Below are 15,040 nucleotides of genomic sequence, written 5' to 3'. Positions count from 1 at the left end.
CTTCCCCACCTGACACTTTACCACCTGCTGTTTTCCCAGTGTTTCTGGGCCAGGAACCTGTTCCTGTGAGAGGAGTGGCTGAGGGGCATGGATCTTGGGTGACTCAGAGTGTGTGTTTGAGATGATGACCACAGGCATGGCTTCACATGGAGTCAGGCTCCCAACCTATGATCTGTTTCTCTGTAGAGATCTACAGAACATGGAAAGTTTTTCTGAGAGTGGAGCATGTGTGCCCATTACCCCAAATAAAAGATGCACTCCTGGTGGACAGAAGGAAATGCTGCCAGTGCTCATGCTACTGGAACCATTCTGAATGTCGCTGGGCCTCTCCCGGCACGGGGCGCGCTGCCTTTGCCCCGGGAGGGCCTCCCCCTCCGCGGGCGGCCCTTTGCCCCTTCCCTTCGCCCGTGAGGGCGGTGGCTGCAGCTGAGGTACGTGCTGATGGCGGCCAGGGTGATAGGGCATAAATACGAGTCGAAGCCCCGTTCGCTGGTTACTTGAAGAAGGTGAGAAAAGGCTCGTTCTGTGCCCACTTCTGAGGTCGGGCTCGTTTCACTGTGTCGTTGAACCGCGGGCCTTATTCTGAGCTTGGCCTCTAGGTGCTGCCATAGTACAACAATCGGTGCTTTGGCGCATGAGGTGGGGTTTGCCTATGTTATTAAAATATTCAAGAGCACGGTGAGCTGGTAAAAATGTATCTAGAGGACTTTAAGTGGTCCTGGTTGGTGCCCGGATACCTGCAAATGCAGAGGAGCACAGTAGATTTTCTTTATGTGATATCTTGCCTATATATAAAAGATCTCATATAAAGTGATCCTGCTGCCAGCCAGCACCAATTGTATTGCATCTAGAAGCATCACTTTATTTTACCAGTTTATTGTCCTTTTGCATCAATAGAGAAATCAAGATATATACGGCATCAAGATGTATATAACATCTAAAATCAAGATGTTTATGTAACATCTTCTAACTTAATCTCGTTTGCAATTTCTCTGTAACTCTTTAAAGCATACACATCTCTCAGCCACTTCTCTGGTCATGTTGCATCTTCTCCCTGATGGGATTACATTCTGTAAAATACAATTCTGTCAGTTTCTGCAAATGGAACTGAGCAAGGCAACCTATGTATTTCCACAGGACAGCTCCTCAAAGCTGATTCAGTAAGCGGCACTCCTGTTTCCAACTGGCCCTGCATTCTGGAAGAATCTTCTTTCAGAGAAGTCTAAGGCCCAATAATTTTAACCAGCAATGTGTATCTTCCTCATCTTGACTTTCTGAGCGTTTCTTTAGTATGTAAAAAAGAGGTCAGGGTCAGTGGTATACTTCTGTACATAGATCTTTAAGAACTCCTAAGGCACAAGTTCTCAAACTCACATTCAGTGATGATCTACAGATATTTTTCAAACAGCAGAATCATCATCCTTTTCCTTGTTCCATCTTTTACATGTAATTCATTGATTTTAACATTAGGAAAGAAGCTTGAGATCCCATCATATAGTGTTTGTTGGGAGGTTTTTTTGTTTGGTTTTTTTTTTAATGTTTCCAAATCCTAATTCTGCCATATTAGTCACGTTTTAGGATAGACAAATCTGGTCTCCTCTAATTTCCCCTTGGGAAGCCTGTTCTGCTTTGTGGCATACTGCTGTTCTCTCCTCACTGTGCTCAACTTCTTATTTAGTGTTTGTAGGGTACTTTGATTATATAAAGTGAAACAAAGCTTTCAGAGCTAAGCTATATCAACTTTTTAATATATTTGTGCAGGGGAGAATGATCATGCACCAGTGACAGCTAGGTTGGGGTTAACCTCAAGAAGGCAGTTGAAATTCTTAGTATGTTGAGAGTAAAAATACTGACTGCTTATGCACGCTGATATTTGTCATCTACCCTGCCCTTATGCTATCAACAATGGTGGGAAATTTCTTTTAGAATTTTTTGAATGTGCTAGTGGAAGAATGGGTACAGTAGAGTCAGTACACACAATTGCTTGTTCTTCATCTTGATTTCATAAGGTCTTTCACAAAGTGCTGCTATGGGAATTATATAGTCAGGGGTGATAGGGGAGGCATTACTGTGGATCAGAAACCTCTTTTCCATCAGATGAAGAAAGGAACAAAAAAAAAAGAGTTTTCTTAATGATTTGGAAAATGGAGGAGAGGAGGGAGGAGCACAAAATTATTTAAGGTTATAAAGACAAGAAATAAGCAGCAAGGAGTTAAGCTAGAGTAAGTGGCAATGTGGTGAAGATACTAATCAGTGTTGATAAACTGGAGTAGCACACATTGTACCAAGTAGCTTGAGCTGCTTGTTTGGTTTGTGCTGTTTTTTTAATTCATCTGTAAAGGAATAAAATAGACTGGGCAGTTCTGTAATCTGTGAGGATTACTGAAGTCTCTGCAGCAGTAATTTAAAAAGGAAATTGTATGGATAAGGATGAAATGGCAAATACATCGTAATGCTGTTATATTAATCAGTGCTGAAACTCTCTGAGTATGTATTTGGTAATGGCTGCTCTCTCTCAAAAGCAAATATCAGAGCAAGAGTTTGGTGAAGAAATGATTTGAATGTGGCTAATACTATAGGAGGAAAAATTGCAAAAATGATGTCAGGAGATAAGAATGGTCAAACATCCAGAGGAAATATTGAAAAATATAGGGAAGCTAGTTTCTTGTTACCTTCTCTCATAATATAGGAGGTTGTAGAGAAGTCTGACCTTTAGGTATGTAACCTGTGACCTCAGATTCAAGGATGATACTTGACTTTTTCAGTGTCTATTTATTTATTTATTTAATTTATTTTCTCCTCCCAAAGGGCAGCATCAGCAGGTAAACATTCCTGGAGACCAAGCAGACAAGTTGCTCCTTGCAAACTGGGGTCTTCCTAAAGCAGTTCTGGAGAAATACCACAGTCTGGGAGTAGTACAGATGTTTGAATGGCAAGCAGAATGCTTAATGCTCGGACAAGTTCTGGAAGGGAAGAACCTAGTTTACTCAGGTATGCAAGCATCTGACAAAACTAGTCCCCCACTAACATTCCCAGTGCTGTTTACAAGAACACAGTGGTGCTGAAGGGGTTCTGATCTGGTGGATGAAAAGGTCAAGATCCTCTTTTTTCTGGAGACACCCCATTAACACCTGTCCTATTGCTGTACCTCGGACCTGATTTGATGGGACTCCTTTCCAGATGTGAAGGCAGATGTTTTTCCTCATTTTCTCTCCTAATGTTCCTTTAGAAACTGATAATTAGGAGTCAGTTAATGATGACTCTTCTTTTCTACAGACTATGTCAACCAGAAACTGAATGATAACAGCAATGTTAGATATAAATACTTTTGAAAATGTTATTTACTATCTATTTTTTTCAGTTTCTGTATCATTTCTCTTCAGCTAGTGTATGGGGGTGGTGCAGAAGGAAGAATAGGACTGGTGGACTAGAAATCTGTGGGAAATGACAACTTGACTGTCTGCTCTCCATGGGAAGAAGGTCCCAGAGCAGCACTGGGAGGATGAATTTAGAAGAGTGGTGGATGATTTTCTTAGGCTTGGATTTGAGTTTTATTTAGTTGGTTCCAGAAGACTTTGGGCCTGATTGCCAGGTAGTGGCTGTCCCTTGGTATGTGGCATCTCCTCCACAGTTTTTTGTGGATGATAGCTGGCAAACAGCAATGCTTGTCAAGCAAGAGGAGTTAATGTATTTAGGGGCTGGGTTAGTAAGGTGGTGGCTGAACTCTCCTGTCCAACCAAGAGACTGTAGTAGGGGTGTTTTTTTCTTGCTTATCTTTGATCTACTGCTGCTTCTGGAGCAGAGATAACAATACAGGCCTTGGCAGCGTGATGGAAGAGGCTAGAAGAGAAATACTTTGCAGTCTTCTTGACCCTTTATGGGGTTAACTGCAAATGTGGTTGTGCCTGTGGGAGAAGGGCGTCAATTAAAGTGTCCTTCTCCAAGTTCTCAAGTAACTGCTTTCTATGTTAGCTTTATGATGGTTGTTCCTTGGATTTTCTTTTTAACTTAAAAAACTAGTTACACCCCACCCCCCACCCCCAATTTATTTGTTTGTTTCCTTTTTCCCCACCCAGCTCCTACCAGTGCTGGAAAGACACTTGTTGCAGAATTGCTTATTTTGAAGCGAGTCCTGGAGACTCGTAAGAAAGCTCTTCTCATCCTTCCCTTTGTCTCTGTGGCCAAGGAAAAAAAACGTTATCTGCAGGTAAGTAGCATTCATAAATTTATGGGTTGTAGTTGTCGGATCACATTTTTTAAACAGAAGTTTTTGCATAGATTTAAGGAAAGAAAATTTGCAGAGTTGTTTTAGAAAGGATTTGTAGATAATTTAAAATTTGCTCTTGTTCCAAGTTGGGGATTAAAAAAAAAGAAAATTTTAGACAAAAAAGGGAAACCTGTAAAAATTTTAAGGAGTTGATTAAAACATTTTATTTATGCTTTGACTTTTAAAGCAGTTACTTGCATTTATTCACAGATTTTATAATATACAAACCGACGGAATTTTCTAATTAGACATTCTATCTGAAAAACTACAAAGGGAAGATGTCAACGTTATCTGAAAGGATAAAAGGATATTTCAGCTTTCCTTGGGGTGTTCCACCAGAATTTTGTGCCTTTGGTTTCACTTTGACTTTGCTAAAAATTTATTCTGACAGAATGTGAAAATATCTTGGCTTCCTCACCCCAACTATTTAAAAACAAAATTACAGCAAGAACAGTCTTTTTAAAACAAAAATATATTTGTTGAAAGATTTTCATATCAAACATTGTTTTCATTAGCTAATATGTCAAAGTAACAACAATTGCTGAAAACAAGTACATAACCAGTAGGTGTTTTTGTTATAGTTTTTGACGTTTAAGACATTTTGTGTGTTAATAAACTGAGAAGGTAGCTTAACCTTGCAAATTGCTAAAAAATGCTACAAACTGAGTGCAAAAGCTACTTTGTAGTGGTTGATAATGGAGACATGCTTTTGCTTTAATCTTGTACAACTGGAGGATTATCCATGCTGTGTTGTGCTACTCCTGGACTAAGGTTTGGCCATAGCTGCATGTAGTTGAAGTTGTATGGTATCCTACCCATCTAGTTCAAACATTTGTACCTTTTGTTAATGCAGTGTGTAATGTGCCAAAGCGTTGGCGCTGCAGTAATGAGCTGTGGAAAAAAAGAAGTTGTCAGTTTTTGACTTTCAGTCAAAAAGTGACCTCTTTGTTTGGGTTCCCACATCTGGCTTTTTTCCAGGATTTCTCAGGAGCAAGGCTTCTTTGTACATAACCCACTGTATAAACTGTTGCACTGTGTGTTCTCTAACCTTTTTAATAGTAAATGTTTTTATACAAAACAGTGATCCCCATCTCTTACTCAGTTACGTACACTTTACCCTGTGATGTGGACTGTGTGGCTTCTGCTTTGGAAATAAAAAATGACAGTGGGGAAAAAAAAAAGTAGCAGTAACTGGCTAAGCAATGGCTTTAATCTGATTAGTTGGCATTGTAAGTACTATTAGAAACTGTGGTTGTAGGATGCAGGCTTTTATGTGATTCCAGCAGGTATTGGTGAAAATTCAGTTGTAACCTTGGCATGACATTCAGTATCCTTGGAAAACAGGCCCTGTTTCAGGAGGCATATGTGAGAGTTGAAGGCTACATGGGAAGCATGTCTCCTGCTGGACGTTTCTCTGCCCTGGATGTTGCTGTCTGTACCATTGAGAAAGCCAACGGTCTCATCAATAGACTAATAGAAGAAAACAGAATGGACTCACTGGGTAAAATACTAAAGCTTGACTGTTATAGGGATGAGGTTTGTTACATACTCTGAGTACCTGTGAAATCATGGCATTTGCCATGTTTTTGCTCAGTTCTGTACATGACAGACATGTCATATGGGAAAACTGAGCAATTTTACTTCCTCCAGAGCACCTCTGATTTGGATTTGGGAAGGCAGTCACTACTATTCTATGTTGCTCAGCAGCTGAGGTGGGTAGGTAGAAGCTGCAAGTTTTAGTTTGTCTGACATGGATGACAGTCCATGAACAGTGGTTAGCTGTAATAAGCAGTGATTCCCATAGCTAGAAAATGTCTTCTAATTAATGAAATGGAATTAAAGGTCTGGGATATGCTTGAGTTCAAGAATGCGTGTGTGTGTGTTTGCTTTGGACAGAGATTGTGGCATCCATGGTTTATCTTCCTTTAACTCAAGGAAGAGGAGGAATTGTGTTTGGTGCTTATCTGGGTTGAGATAAGTGGAATGAATACACAGAGCAACTCTGGGTAGGCATGGTGACTAGGAGGGCGGTGACATTCATTTCTCTCTTGTAGTTCATTCAAAAGCCCTCTGTCCTTGTAATACAGACTTCCAGGTCACCATGGCCCTGATGGCCATTAGATAATGGTAATATTCATATAGTGTTTGGGAGGAGGTATAAAACCTGAAGAAGCCCAGTGTTTCCAGTGTGCACTTGGAGAGAGATGTGTTTTTCTAGTCCAGTCAGAAGTTTGTTCTTTTCTGTTTCTGTGCTCAATAAGGCTATACCCAGTTATATTTTCTACAGTAATCCCTCCCATCTTCACTCTGGCCTGTAATATAGCTGGTTGCTATTTTAAGAGTATAAAATGTAGAAAAGTAGATGAGTATCAAACTGCTCTGAGACCTCCACCTAGGAAACTGCTGTTCTGTGTGCATCTGGCGTCATAATATTCTGCAGCGTTGTATACCAGAAGAGTTTTTTAAACATAAGTGAGAATAAGGGAAATAAAGCCTTGCAGGTTTTTTCAGAGTGTGGGATCATGGGATAACACATTCACACCCGGATTTATAGGGGCTGGAGCACCATGGATGCTTTAGGCTGCCAGTGGGTTGGAAGATGAGTGGATGGCCATGGTTGTGCAGCATTTTAAGCTCACTTGACTTGAGTTTCTCATGGTCCAGCCTGATTCTTGAATCTATATCTTCATCCCTTCCCTTGCAAGAGAACTGGCAGTCATGCAGTTAGTTACTTCAGTATGTGGCTACTTAGTTTAGGGTGGTTTTGGTTTGTTATAAACAGGGTTGATCCTTGGTCATCACACCGTACAAGCTGTGCTGCCAGCATAAGGCGAGTGGCATCGTGATGACCATATTTATGTTGGCTTGGGTGCCTTGGAAGCATACCCAGTATACTGAAATGTGTTGTTTAATGATACCACCTTTCAGAAGCCACAGATATGCCACATCCCTTTGGTTGGTACCTCCACCCCATCCCTATATTTTGTTGTGCTAAAATGAATGTACCTGAGAAGAGTCATATAGGTATAACCAGTCAAGTGATTACAAGATTTAAGTTTGAATATGTGTCATCAACACCAGTACCTCCTTAAAGCATGGTGTTTTTCTGTCATCATTTAAAAACATGTCTGCTGCAACTTTCTGGTCCCTTTGTGCCCCAATATGACCATATAACTGAAATAGTGACAAATTTATTTCTTTTAAAATTTTCTTTATATGCTTATTTGAAATTCAGTTTTAAATTAACTTTGAGTTTAAAAATCATCTTTAAGAAATTGACAAAATTTCTATTTGGAGATACATTTTCATGAAAGCTGCAAAATATGGGCATGAGCCAAAAATGTCAGTTTAACTGTCACCTAAAGCAAGCTTGTTTGAAGCTGCAGGATTGTACCTTGTTTTCTAATTAATTCTAAATTTAGACCAGTTCGTAATGAGGGTGTTTTATCTTTTGAGATGAGTTATTGGGAGATGACTGCAATTCTGGCTGGATTCCATCTCAAGCTTGAGCTGTTCCTTTTGTTGATGTCAACCCCCTGCTGATAGCTCACATTGCCTTTGGAATTTGTTGAGAGAAACTCAAATCCTTTGCCTGGCAGAGCTCTCTTTGCTGTATGAAGCAGTTAAAAGCAATTTTGTGTTGCTAATTATTATACAACGTATGTCAGTTTTGAACATCCAGGTACACAGGAGATGATATTCCTTGTGTTGTTCAGCCTCTTGACACTGACGCTGAAGAAATTTTTAGGATAGCAAAATAGAGAAGAATCTGCTGCCTTCTCAAAGTGTCAGCTGGGAATGGATTTGTAATGTGCTGTTGTGATACTTGTTTCTTTTCTTCATTTAGACTTGAAATAAGAAAGTTATGAGTTTAATTGTATTAAAAATAAAAAAAAATCAAATCCTCCCTCCCTGTCATACAGAACCTTTTAGTTTTAGACAGGATGCGGACTTAAAGCAGCCTGGTTATTCTACAGAAAACATGTATGATAACTCTCAGGTACTTCTTCAAAGTGTTTTTTCAGCATTCTTCTAGGGACACACCTAATTTGCAGACAGAAATAGGTGACTGAGGCTAGCTTCATTTTCGGTAGCAATGTGGTATGACAAAATTCTGGCCCCACTTGCACTCCTGAGATTGTTGTTGAGTAGAAAATACCACTGCATGCTGGAACCTGTAGTCCTCCTTGGCTGCAGTTCCATTTTAAGATGAGGACAGCTTTGTGAAAAATGCTGGTTGCCTGATTGCTCCTGCTGTGATGTCCCAGTGGGTGTGTTCTGAGTACTGCTTGAATAGAGGAGAGACAATCAAGTCTCACCAGCTTGCAGGCTGTCAGGGCAATACAGTACATGGGTTTAGCATGGGTTTGAATATGTATTAAGGCTGAGTAGGAGCAGAAGGTATAGAACAAGTGGCCAGTACAACAGATAGTGGTGTTCCCCCTGCTTTGGCCTGTAGGTACCACTAGTGTTCTATGCTTCATTTCAGGAAGCAAAATGTGCTGCTGCTTGGCACAAGGACTGAAAAGGTAACTTGTATGAATTTTACTTTGGTAAATATCTGATTACACTGTCCTGTCTCCGCTGCTGGAAGAATTCAGACAGACTTGTATAGGGAAGCAGGAAGAAGCTTTTTCTGGTAGCTGAACAAATACGTATTTGGTGACTGACATATTACCGCTTTTTACAAGTGAGCACAGAGCAGTCATGTAAGGTTTTTTTTTCAATAGAAAGCCAAAGTTAAGTAGTAGAGCTCATTCAGATTTAGTTAGTGAAAAAACATATAATAGGAAGCCAGTGTAATTACATCTGCTCTAGGGTTTTTTTTTCTGACATTACTGTATTAGTAAGGAGTGATGTTTTTAACTAGGACAGTGATGTCAACAAAGCTTATGACCAGCTCATTTGGGTGCTGGAATGTTCCTTAACAGATTCTCTGAAGCCTGGGGGTTTTTACTTGCAGAGAGGTTACAGTATAGATGCTGCAATACTGTTGTGTGTGGTGGCCAGACTAACAACTCAACCTATTTATTATTTTTTAAAAGCTGACTCTGTGTGTGAGGTTGTGGGGGGTGTGAAATGTCATGACATGGTCGTGATTTGTCTCTCTTAGAAGTATCAGTGACAGAAGGAAGCCATAGTGATATTGGTAAGCACAGAGGGATTTGTGAATATAAATTTCAGTTCATCGTGTGGAATATGAAAGGACGAAAGCTATTTGTTCTTCATTTGGAGTTTTGTCAGATATATCTTGAGTGCTTCTCTTTATCAGGAGTGGTGGTTGTGGATGAGTTGCACATGCTGGGAGACTCTCATCGAGGATATCTGCTGGAACTCCTTCTGACCAAAGTTAGATATGTTACAGAGAAAGTTGCAAAACGGTTGGTACACCAGAATGTTTGTCTTTTCATGTTAAATTATGGATGGCTCTAAATATTTTGTTCTCTGGGTGATTGGAAATTTGGGTTAGCTCCAGGGGTTTTATAAGAGTGATGACCTAGACTATTTTGGTTATGAAGGTCTCATCATACCACCTCTCAGGGGCCTGCTGTTGTAGTCAAAACCTCTTTTCCTCATGGTTTTCAATTTGTGTGCCACCATGGGATTCATTATCTCAGGAAAAGAAATAAGGCTGCAGCTTTCATTTACTTTGTTAGCCTATTTAAATTTTTTTACACACTTTGGATTTCTTTGAACATTTTTGCTAGCAGACTTGCCCTGCTTAATTTTTCAGTGTTTCATGGGATGGGGTGTTTATCCTACTGAAGTGTTCAGGTATTGTGGAAGACTGGGCATGCTGTTACCTTGTCAATGGTGAATTGATCAGAAGACTTAAGAGGTTGTGTCAGTAGTTAGCACTGCTCAGGGCGATCTGTGGTTTTGCTTATAACATGCAATAGCCTAGTGATTGTGTGGTTTCCTGCCTTTAGCACAACTGATTGGGCACTGGGGAACAGATTAGATATTTAAGAGTAGTTTTAGAGGCTTTTAAGAATTCTGTATCTAGATCCCCAGCACCAAACTGTCCAGCAGTTCCACAGTTCCTGAACATAGATAGACAAAGGCAAATGGTGGAGATGGTGTATCAATCTTAATCTTTATTGATGGTGCTGAGAGAAGAGTTAAAATCAACGGTTCCCTTTGCACCAAAACACATATTTTGCCAGTTTTGTCTGCTGCTTCCCATCTTGTGAGTCGTACCAGTGCTGGGCTAAGCACAGACTACCTGTTTAGTTCTGTAGGAACTGCCATTTCTACATTGGCTCTCCACCAGACATTTTAGCCTGTGTTTCCCATCCTGTTTTCCAGTATCCAGCAGTGTTCTGGGTCTAAACACCTCTGACTTTTTTTCATATTCTCCCATTAAGTCCTGAAAGCCAGTGTACTTCAGAGCAGCATGAGGGGCTTTGCCACTCCTTTTAGCTTGGCTTGTCACATAGCTGCAGCAGAGGTGCTGCACACTCTGCTTCCCTCCCTTGCATTGAAGAAGCAAGAAGGAGAAAACATTTGTTGGGGAAAAAGGGACAGATGCATCAAGGAATGTTCCCGGGGAGACAGTACTTCAGCCTTTGCTGTATAGGTGCTAGGGCCCAGATTTTCCATCTCTCCATCATGGTCAAGTTGACAGTGGTTCCTTGTACAACTTACTGACATGAAAGAGGTGGCTGCTATTTTTGTTTCAGAATCCACTTGAGATTCATGGAGTTCAAGACCACATTTTCTCTCAAATGTTCTCCCAAGTCTCTTGTGCTTTTTTTCCTGTTATTTAATGGGAGCCCCTTTATCCAAATTCTTTAAACACAGTCCAGCCTGATCAATTATCAGAATGACCAGTGCTTTTAAGAGCTTTTTACATGGTTAGCTGGACATCCACTGAAGTATAAGGCTGTGTCTTTGCACCAAGAGAACATTCTCCAATGGCCGTTGTCAGCATGGGTGCCCTTGCTTCTCCATGCAGCTTTTGCAGACCCAGCAAAAATCCTGCAGCAGCTTTGTCTCTTCCCCAGTCAGAGTGTGTTGTGGAGCTGGAACATTTTTAATCCTTGAAGGTCAAAAGTTGCTTTTTAGGGGAAGAAGAGGCCAAAAGTTGCTTTATGGGGAGAAATGTGCAACCTAGGTGGCAGGAGCTGTACTAGCAAGTGCTTGAAGAGCTTGGGTAAGAGGGAGTCTGCCTCTCTACATCTTTCTTATTTCTGTCTCGTCAGTGACTGGCTTTTTTTACTCTAGCTTCTGGGTAGTCTTGTTTCCTCTATCTTGTCTTTGCGAGGATTACCAGGATCTTCTAAGCAGATTCAGGCTCTTTCTGAGCTCACATTGATTTGTCAGACCTTTTTATTTTATAAAGTCTCAATTTGTGGCTCAGTGCAATGTAAATGAGTAGTCTTAGGAGTATTAAAAAGCCCCTATTGTGTGGATGTAAAAGCCTGAATTAAAATATACATCTGGGTATCTAAATTAGTGGTTTGGGTTATAAGGTCTGTTAAGAGTCTATTACTTACTGCCTTTAGTGGAAGGCAGCACTGTTCAGCACTTAAAGAACTGAAGCGGCTTTCTTTTTTGCTGAACTAAGGGCTTTGGTTCCCAGCTCTAGGAAGACCTTATTCTAGTATTATTTGTCCTGAAACTGAAATAAATGGAAGTGTTTTAATTAGGGCATTTAAGCTTAGAAAGACTGCAGTGGAGACTGGACCGTTCCTTTATTTCCATGTTTTTGTTAATGTCAAGGAAATAGTTGGTCGATTTATTTATTTGTTTTCAATTTCTCCAAATCTGCATTCAGTTTATGGCCTTTGTTACCCAAAGAAGCTTAAAGTTTAGGTTAAAAATGATAAAAAGTTGAAGTGTCTTGTTATCAATGCATAACCTGATGTTGTGTTTGCTAAGAGTAGAGTATGGCTTGTTTCTTTTTCAAGAACTTGAAAAGAATACCTTTGCACTTTAGAGTCTGAAAGGCAGTAGCTTGAATTAGTTTTTCTGAATCCTGTTTTCCAGAACAGTAGCCTGTGTTGTCACTAACTTTCATTTTCTTTTAATCACTTCCAGACAGGTGAAGATGACCAGTCCTGGTTTTGGTGGGATACAGGTAATAGGCATGAGTGCTACTCTCCCTAACTTGGGACTTCTAGCCTCATGGTTAGATGCAGAGCTATACTGTACGGATTTTCGCCCTGTGCCGCTCAAGGAGTGGGTGAAAATTGGCAGCAACATTTATGACTCCTCCATGAATTTAGTGCGAGAATTCCAGCCCAAGCTTCGACTAAAGGTAACAAAACTCTGAGCAGTGGCTTTGGGATAACACCTTTTTTACAGCTAAAATTAAAAAGACAGCTAGTGGAATGTTTTAATTTTTTTTTTTTTAATAGATGACATTCCCGATTTCATTGTTTACTTCATAGATGGTATGCTCTAACAGAGAACAAAATTCATTTTTTTGTCTTCTGATTTAAATAAAAAAGAAAACAAACCACACTTACACTCATGAAGTTCTTAAAGTTTCTTGAATCTGACTTGAAGACAAAATTGACTTTGCAGTTACCTTGTTTCTGAATACTTGACAGGTATAAAAAATTTGATTCTCCCTTTACCCACCGCCCTAACTTGTATCCTGGAATCTACTTCATTTTCATAAATTAAAAGTATTTGCTGGTTAGTCCAAGGAATTTGCATTAATCATTGGGAGAATATATTTTCATTAAAACCTGGTATTGAACCTGCTTATGTTATACTCTTAAATGATCTAATTTTGTCAGTGATTTTAAGGCAGATATCCATCCTGATTCTTCTGAATCTGTTTTCAGTATTTAGTCCTTTGTGCACTTGAAAAGCATGTGAAAAATTAAAGGTGATGTACTATAATGATTTGGAAGAACTAAATGGGTAGAAATGGGAAATTTGCACTTACTTGTAGGTTCCTTTTCTGTGGAGTCTTTGAAAGATTAATTCTCTCCTCAGTCCTTTCAGCTGCTCTGTGTAATACTAGTATAGTTGGACAATATAGGCTCAGTGCCAGAAATATTTTGGAATATTTTGCACCCAGTTCTCCTTGTGTGCAAACGTTCTATTATCAGTAGCATGGTGGCACAGTAAAGAAAAAGGATCCCGGAAACAGAAGAAATGCTGGTGACAAGAATATCCAGAAGCTTGTTTTTATGTGGTTGTATTGAGAAGATGATGTTGCATCTCCTTTTCTGCATATCTTTTGAAGTAGTTGCTTTGTATGGGCACTAGATTAAGTGAGAGGAAGAACTTAACGAGGCTCATGACTCAACAGTTTAAGGGAGTTGGCTTATTTTATAAGACCAGCTGATCCTCTTGGGCTTGAAATCTGTTGCTGGACCTTCAGACCTCTGTTCTCAGACTGGACTAGGAAATGGAACTTGATGACCTCACCACTTCTGCTGAATTTGGCTGAATCCTTACTGAGCTTTTGATGTGTATATGCAGTTCCTGCCATTTGGTCCCATTTTCATTTGCATTTTAAGCTTTTTATTTTTTACTGCATGCCTACCTGTTTTTCTCTTCCTCCTTTGGCCTGCTTGCTGGAAGAGAATCTGGCTTAGCCAAGCGAAACAGATCAGTTGCAGGAACTCTCTTAGGATCTTAAAACCAAAAAGGCAAGCTATTAACAGCAGGGTTTTGCATGCACATCTATATAAGTATCCATGAAAGCCTTCCACCCTGCTCTTAACACCTGTGGTCCTTGGTCAGCAGTGCTTGCTGGGTGCCTCTTGTTGGGGATGCTCTTAGACTACTACATCTTGCTTTTATTTCAGATATCCTAGTTGATAAGTCTTCCTTAGTTACTGTAGAGGGATGTTTTTCCCTGGGGCTCTTCCTAGTTCTTCCCCACTGCTGTTAGCCATGACATAGAGGTTACAGAGATTTGTTTCTGCACTGTGTGGCTGTCCTGGTTCAGCTAGGATAGGGTTAAGTTTCCCCAGCAGAGAAGGGGGAAGGGATCTCCAGGCGGGTTATTCATACCATGCTGATGTCAGGTCTGGGCATGGGAGCGTGGGAACTTCTTCCTTTGTAGCTTTGGTGGCGGGGAGCACAGGGCGGGCTTGTTCCATAACCATTTGTGGTATTTCTCTGTATATCTTTTGTCTTGTTTACTGTTATTGCTGTTTATTGTTGTTATCATTACTACTGTTGTTGTTCAGGTTGCCTATTACACTGTTGTATTAAATTTCTTCTTATTTTAACCCGGGGTTTGTGCCTCACTTCCAGCCCGACCAGCTGAGGGTGGGGGAGGGACAATGGCAACCTGGTCTCCGGTCCCAGCAGAGCTTAAACCACCACAGTGGCCTTCATTTAGAAACAGATTTATGAAAGCAAGACGTAAAACCTTAGATTTATTCACGGGTAGGTCTAGGACTGTCCTTAACAATGTGGTCATACTAGTGCTTGGACTTCCTAAAGCAAGACGGAAACTAAGATAACAGTGCGCCATCTTTTTTGTTTGCTTCTCTTTCTGACTTGAAGTAGAAGATTCCTTCTGTCACGCAGAGGAATGACAACATTTACAAACCCCATTCAGTGTGAGAGTGCACTGAAAATATTTTGTCTCAATTCAGGGAGATGAAGACCATGTTGTGAGCCTGTGTTACGAGACTGTTTGTGATGGCCATTCAGTCCTGCTCTTCTGTCCATCCAAGAACTGGTGTGAGAAGCTGGCAGACATCATTGCCAGGGAATTCCACAGTTTGCAACAGGCTGAGAGTAAGAGAAAAGTAGTTAATAGAAGACTGTAGTATGCACAGTGTCTTTAATGAA

The 15,040-nt window shown here is 40.4% G+C and overlaps 1 protein-coding gene across 1 annotated transcript in view; it reads left to right on the top strand.

Annotated features, from left to right (window-relative positions):
- Nucleotides 1-441: 441 nt before the first annotated feature.
- The window catches only part of POLQ (DNA polymerase theta), a 53,981-nt gene continuing 39,382 nt past the window's right edge, over nt 442-15,040 (top strand). The window contains exons 1-7 of the mRNA XM_026847125.1: nt 442-453; nt 2,766-2,991; nt 4,077-4,207; nt 5,612-5,768; nt 9,540-9,648; nt 12,311-12,530; nt 14,842-14,986. Of these exons, the coding sequence (XP_026702926.1) occupies nt 442-453; nt 2,766-2,991; nt 4,077-4,207; nt 5,612-5,768; nt 9,540-9,648; nt 12,311-12,530; nt 14,842-14,986 (1,000 nt within the window). The remainder of the gene's footprint in view (nt 454-2,765; nt 2,992-4,076; nt 4,208-5,611; nt 5,769-9,539; nt 9,649-12,310; nt 12,531-14,841; nt 14,987-15,040) is intronic.

The sequence above is a fragment of the Athene cunicularia genome (genome assembly GCF_003259725.1).
Source record: "Athene cunicularia isolate RWA chromosome 1 unlocalized genomic scaffold, athCun1 chr1_part1, whole genome shotgun sequence".
NCBI classification, from domain to species: domain Eukaryota; kingdom Metazoa; phylum Chordata; class Aves; order Strigiformes; family Strigidae; genus Athene; species Athene cunicularia.
Note: the sequence above shows the minus strand (reverse complement) of the source record. Positions and strands in the feature narration are given on the sequence as shown.